The following is a 6576-nucleotide window of genomic DNA, read 5'->3' as shown; positions in this document are numbered from 1 at the left end:
GGGGCGGCCCTGCGCGCCGGTTCGGGAGGCTTTGCGGGCGCTGCCCTCCCCGCCGCCCAGGCCGGGGGGCACCGCCGCCAGCGCCCCCCCCCTCCCCGCGCTCCTGCGAGCCCCGGCTGCGGGTGCCAAGGCCAAAGGGGACCTCAGAGCCGGCGCGGCGAGCGGGCGGCCGCCGCTGCCCCCGGCCGGGCCCGTTGCCCTGCTCCCGCGACGGATTTCTGCCCGCCCCGGGGCGCAGTGCGGGAGGAGAGGGGTGCTGCCTACCGCCCCGCTCGGAGCACCCCRGCCGGGGCAGCGGGCTGTCCCTTGCGTGCGAGCGAGACGGGGACGTCCCGCTGCAGCCCAGGGCAGGCAGCCAGCRGCAGCAGAGTTGGCCCCGTTCCCCCACCCGCCGGGGACCCCGGTGCAGCCGGGTGCTCCCGACCCGGCAAGAGGGGCCGTGGCACCGGGCTGGGAGCACTGCGGGCTCCGGCCGGGGACCAGGCTCGGCTCCACCATGGGGTTCCCGCACCCTTGGCAGGGCAGGCGGCGCCGGTGCTTGGCACCTCACTTTCTGGCCCCCAAATAGCGTTTCCCAGTCATTGCCAAAGGATTCCTCAAAGCCGTCGCGCGGCGGCCGGGGCGGGAGGCACTGGGTGGCTGCGAGCGCCGGGGCAGATGCTGTGCGCGGCGCCGTGGGGCATCCAGGCGCGTACAGGACCCTGGGGGTCCTGGGGACCCCGAACCCAAACAAGACCCTTGCAGGAGACCCGCTAGGATCCCAGCCTGGCTTCTCGGCCAGTGCTCTGCGAAGGGCGTTTTCCTGCGAGCGCGGCCTTGGGCAGAGCGCGGACACGGCTCGGGGAAGGGCCGGCGGGCTGGTGAGCGCCTCAGGAAGGAACTGAGTCCAGCCCGGAGTCCGGCAGTCTCCGAACACGCAATCTTTCTCCATGACAGGATGGACAGGAATCCAGCGTGAGTCACGCATTTTTCCAAGACCCTCAGAGCACAAGAAGTCCCCTGGCCACCGCCGGTGGCTGCTCTCGGCATCCTGGTGCTCCTGCCAGGCCCCCGCCTCCAGCGGTGACGGGGGCAGGATCTGCACTGCGAGGTCCTACCTGGACCCCAAACACTGCCACAGCCCATCCCACGCTGCAGTTTCGCCACCCCATCRTGTGCCCGCACCCCTGGTTGCCCCGGGGCCGCTGCGCTGGCCCCTTCCCAGCCCCGCGGCAGCCCCCCGGCTCGCTGCAGWGGGGGGATAAGGGCTCGTGGACGGCAGGCTGGAGCGACRGCGTCRCTGCGGTGCCTTCGAGTCCCCCTCRCCCTCCTCCTGCGCRGTTTGGCGTGCTGAGCCCGGCCAGCGCTGCTCGTGCTGGGACGCCGGCGGGGACCGGCTCGGCGGCGTCACGGCTCACTAAAGTCCTTGGCGCTGGCATTTTCCACTCTGCCAGGCTCCCCCAGCGCGCTCCCCACACCGCCTGACACCTGGCTCCGGCTGGCCGGCCGGCTCCCTCTGCTCCAAAGGCGCCGCGGCCTCTCTCRCGCACAGGCGGAGGGAGGGAGCCGCGGCAGCGGAGAGCAAAGTCCAGCCCGGGCACCTTGGCCCCATGTGGCCAAGAGGAAGCAAAGCTGCACGCGGCGGGCTGGCATGCACGCCCGACCCTGCCTCCTGCCTGCAAACGGCCGCTGTGCGGGGCAGGGAGACGGCCCTGGCGCCTGGGGGGGGGCCATGGACGGTGTAGGCGTGATGCAGAGCYGTGCAAAATGGCCAAGCCCCAGCGGGTTCTCCCACTGGCGGGGACGAGATGCTCGGCGCAACCCGTGCAGCAGCCGGGCCGCACGCGGGCTCGTGGGGGCCGCGGAGCTGTGGCGTTGCACAGAGCTGCTGCCCCGCGATGCGTGGGAGAGCCTGGGCGGGGAGGGAGCAGACCCCTCGCCGGATCGGGGCCCRCGACAGGGCGAGCACCCCGCTCACGCAGAGGTGCACGGCTGCAGACTGGACCCAAACCCAYGCCAGGAGAGCAAGCAAGCCCGGCCTTCTTGCCGATCTTTTCTGCTGTTTGGAGGAGCAGAACAGAGGTGAAAGCAATGCAATGCCCCGGCCGGCCCGGGARCGCTGTTTGTGTCGGATTTTCCTGGTTGTGCCGAGTCCTGGCTCCCCCTTCAAAGCCTCTGCTTCAAAGCYGCCCCGCTCCGCACGCTAGCTGGACACGCGCTGCGCGGAGCAGCCAAGGCTCCCCRGGGATCGCTGCCCCGTGGGCCACAGGCTCCAGTGGGGCACTGGCTGGCAGTGCCCCCAGGCTCCCGGTCCCTGCGAAGCCCCCGCGGGACCCTCGGCCGAGGGCAGCTTCAGTTTGGGGGTTGGGGGAGGAAAGAGCTGGCCCACGAGGCACTTGGCACAGTGCAGCGCTCCTGGACGAGCCAGGAACATGTTTGCTGGTGAGACAGAGCCCGGAAACGCCGGGGAACGACCTGCAAAGAGCCCCAGCTTCCTCCGAAGCCAGCGCCGCGGCGGGGCGGCCAGGGAAAGGGGCTCCCTCCCGGCCTTCCCTTCCCTCCCACCCGGCCCCGCGCTGGGCTGGGGGACGCACCGCGTCCGTGCATGGGGCAGGGACGGAGGATTTGCCRTCCAGGGGAGTCACGCTGCCCCTCCCGGCGCAGCCTGCCGGCCCTGCTCCTCCCGGGCTCCAAATGCAGTGCCTGGGCCCGTCTGCAGTGGCATCAGGCCTGCTTCCTCCCGGACGCCTGGGCCCTGCGTTTGGGGAGGGGGTGGTGGTGGCGGCTGTGACTCACGCCCGAGGGACGCAGCAGGGAGGGTGCAGGAGGCCCCGGCGCTCGCGCCGCGCCGGCTCGGCCGCTGGGCTGGAGTGCCACCTCTCGGGAGAGCGGGGACGCAAACACCACGCACGCACGCAGCCTCTGCTTCAAATTTTAATTAAACAAATAAGTTAATAAGTTAATAAAGTGAGGTAACTACCGCTGGCTGGGGGAGGGCTGCGGGGACCAGCCAGCCCCGGGGAGGAGGCCTACGAGTTGCTTGCTGCGCGCGCCTGTGCGGGCAAAGCTGTYGCRTGCACCCTCGCCCCACGGCTGGGYGTCCYGCCGTGCACCCACGGCAYGGCTGCCGGGCCGATGCGCCCCRTGCCYGCGGTGCYGCYGTCCCGCCGTGCACCCACGGCACGGCTGCCGGGCCGATGCGCCCCGTGCCCGTGGTGCCGCCGTCCCTCCGTGCACCCATGGCACGGCTGCTGGGCCGATGCGCCACGCGCCCACGGTGCTGCCGTCCCGCCGTGCACCCACGGCACGGCTGCCGGGCCGATGCGCCACGCGCCCACGGTGCTGCCGTCCTGCCGCGCGCCCCCGGCGTGGCTCCCGGGGGCAGGGGTGGGTCCTATGCGGAGATTCATGCACGAGCAGGTGGGAGGCGGCGAGTGGCTCTGGCAGGGCCCACGCCGGCCGCATGCACAAACGAGGCAAGAAAAACAAGCAGGATGGCCCCCCCCCCTGAGTCGGCTCCCCCCCCCCGAGTCGGCTCCCCCACCAGCCACGGGGGACACTGGAAAGGGGAGGGGGCTGGAAATCCCGCGAGCCCCGGGGGCCCCGGCCACGCGGGAGCAGGAGACAGCCCCAGCCCCGGGCAAACTTTGGCACTACTGTGATCATTGCTCTCCCCAGCTGTGCAGGGAATGGAAACCAGCCCTGGGGACCCCCCCCCCCCTGCAGCAGAGAGGAGCAGGGCAGGGAGGGAGCTGCAGCGGCTCTGCACGCTGCGACCGGCGCGCACGGAGGCACGGGCGGCTGGGAGCCCCGCGCCGGGAGCYGCCGGGGGCGGGCGCTCCCCGAGCACCGCTTTCCCCATCGCCCGCAGCCGCATCCCCCCGGCTCGCGCCGCGCTGGCGCCCGGCCCCGGCACGGCTCGGCAGCTGCGTCCCCGGAGTGGCCGGGCTCGGCTGCGCACCGCAGAAGCGGCGGGGCCAAGAGGGAGAAACGCAGCCCTGCGTGCTGGCGGGGGAGATGCTTATTGCCTATGTCCCCATGGGCTGCTCTTCCCGGGGGTGTTGCATATTCAGAYGTTGTTGCATATACATATACATATATATATCTCTCTCCTATATATATATTGCCTTGGGAGCATGCACGGGCAGGCGGAAGGCTCTGCTGTGCTTCTAGAGGTACAGAGCTGCAGCCCTGCGAGCAGGGCAAGAGGAAACCCAGGCAGAGGAGCGCGAGGGGGGACAGGCCCCCCCCCAATCCCCCCACTCAGGGCAGGCCCCGGCCACCGCCACGGCCGGGAGCTACACAGATAAAACCACATTCATTCGGATCGCAACGCCCCTGCTCAGCACYGGCAACCGAAGGGCGATGCAGCCTTGCATAGCAGACGGCGGCCCCCGGCTCGGCGCCCGGAGGGCCGGGGACGGAGGTGGGGCTCGGTGCGTTTGAAGCCCCGGCCGGGGGCTCTCCTCCCCCCGGGAAGGGCAGGGGTGTTGCAGGAGCGTGTGCACGTGCAGAGCGGCGTTTGGGGGCTCCCGCCCCACGCCCAGAGCAGGCGCCCGGCTGCAGCCGCGCTCGGCACCCACGCGGCTCCCGGGCGGGTGACACGGGCAGTTTGCCCGTGAAGGAAGACGTATTTCAAGTAAAACTGGGGGGGCCCCCGCAGAGGAGGCTGGATGATGCCGCTGCTGCTCCGCGGCCCCTCGGCTCGGCTCCGCTGGCCCGCGGCGGCCGCGGCGCCCTGCCCCGCCGCCTCCCCGCTCAGTCCATGTTGGCGCTGGCCGACCTGGAGATGCTCAGGGTCTGGGCAGAGACGGAGATGTCCTCGTGGTCCACGGGGCTGTGGTAGTCGGAGGTGATGTCGGGCTCGCAGCGGGGCACCTGCACGGCGGCCAGGCTGAAGGAGTTCGTGGAGCCCTTGCGGAGGCACTGGGAGTAGAGGCCGAGCAGCAAGTCCAGTTTGTGCTCGATGGACTGCACCTGCACGGGCGGCGGGGTGAGCGGGGCGGGCGCCCAGCGCCGCGGGGCACCCACCACGGCCCCGTGCTGGCCGCGGCCCCCCTGCAGGCTGCCCGGGCTCCTCCCTGCTCCTCCTCCAAAGGGGAGGCGAGAACGYAGCAGCCCCAAGGCCCCCGGGCGCCCCACACGGCGTGGGGCCGCGCAGCCGCTCCTCACCTGCCGCTCCACCTTCACCACCCGGCCCATCATGCTGAGCTCGTCCACCAGCTCCGGCTCCAGCACCGGCTTCTCCACCTTCTCCCGGGTCTTCTTGTCCGTGGCGAGGACCCCCCTGCCCACGATCTGGTCCACCCTGGCGGGGGGACAAGGGACATGGCCCGTCAGTCTTGACCGACTGGAGGTCATGGGGATGGGGCACCACGGGCACGGCTAGCGGCAGGGGGGACCCCTGGGACCCAGAGAGCCTGGCCCCGGCTGGAGGGGCAGCTCACCGCGTCTGCAGGCTCTTGATCCTGCCCAGCATGTCCAGGTGGCCGGCCGAGTACTGCTCGATGACGTCCTTGACATCGTAGGGCCGCAAGGTCTCCTTGAACTTCCTCTTGGCCACCAGGAACTTCAGGATCCTGTGGGACATCCGGGATAGCTGGAGGAGCTATCCCCACCTTGGAGCATCCCTGCTCCTCTCCCCCAGCTCAACCACCTCCGTGGCCCCGGCGGACACATCTGCTCRTCTCCGAGCGCGAAGGGAGCTCCGGGCCAGGCGGTGGAGGGCTGGCCTCCAGGGAGGGCTGGAGGACCACAGGCGAGGAGCTGAGGGACGTGGGATGCRAGAGCCGCACCTCACAGCGCGGATGAGGGTCTTCGCCGCCGGCATGACGTCCTCGGCRGTCAGGTCGCACTGGGAGCTCTTCTCCTCCCCGCTGTCCTCGGGCGGGCAGTCGGCTGCGGGCACGAGAGCGGGCGCTGGGTTGGGGGGACACGGGACGCTGCCACCGCAGCCCGGCACGCAGGGACGCTGCTCCCGGCAAGGCAGCGTGGCCGGCTGAGCCCCGGCGCCCTCGGCCCACCGCTCCCCGGGACTCACCCTCCGCCGGGAGCCGGGGTTTGAGCCGCAGGGACGCCCGGAAGCGGGTCCGGTCGTTGAAGCTCCAGCTCTTCTGCACCTTGGTGGGGCTGGCGGCCTCGGGGACGTCCTCGGGGCTGGGCGAGCGGCGCAGCGGCGGCCCCAGCTGCTGCCTGCCCCGGCTGCCCTGCCGCGGCGGGTGGGCCAGGCGGATGCGGTCCTTGATGCCCATCTTGCTGCTGCGAGGGAGGAAGGACGGGCAGCGTCGGAGGCAGGCGGGCGCCCCGGGGCAGCCGGGGACACGGGCAGGAGCCATCCCGGCCGGGGGCACGCACGCTGCCTGCCACGGCGTGTGCAAGGGCAGGAGCATCTTTGGGGTTAAACACACATTTTTTTTCTTTTTTCCCAAAAGCAAAGAACAGAGGACAGACGGACAGCGGACAGATAGCTACAGCAGCTGGGAAGGACACACAGCAGAGCCTGGGGCAGCTGGGAGGGAGATCGCACGGGCAGCGCCGGCCCCCGCTCCGCTGGGACGGAGCATCCCGGGGTGCCCCCCGGCCCCCCATCCTCCTCCT

General features: G+C 71.3%; 1 protein-coding gene across 1 annotated transcript in view; it reads right to left on the bottom strand.

The window, feature by feature from the left end:
• Positions 1-4653: 4653 nt before the first annotated feature.
• KCNQ4 (potassium voltage-gated channel subfamily Q member 4) overlaps positions 4654-6576 on the bottom strand; it is a 9014-nt gene continuing 7091 nt past the window's right edge. The window contains exons 11-15 of the mRNA XM_085306746.1: positions 6020-6237; positions 5775-5877; positions 5427-5558; positions 5152-5287; positions 4654-4956 (exon numbers count right to left, since the gene is read on the bottom strand). Of these exons, the coding sequence (XP_085162872.1) occupies positions 4738-4956; positions 5152-5287; positions 5427-5558; positions 5775-5877; positions 6020-6237 (808 nt within the window). The 3' untranslated portion in view covers positions 4654-4737. The remainder of the gene's footprint in view (positions 4957-5151; positions 5288-5426; positions 5559-5774; positions 5878-6019; positions 6238-6576) is intronic.

Source organism: Rhea americana, unplaced genomic scaffold, assembly GCF_003343005.1.
Source record: "Rhea americana isolate MKP2758 unplaced genomic scaffold, rheAme1 scaffold_246, whole genome shotgun sequence".
NCBI lineage: Eukaryota > Metazoa > Chordata > Aves > Rheiformes > Rheidae > Rhea > Rhea americana.
The sequence above is the reverse complement of the archived record's forward strand: the minus strand, read 5'-3'. Positions and strand labels throughout refer to the sequence as shown.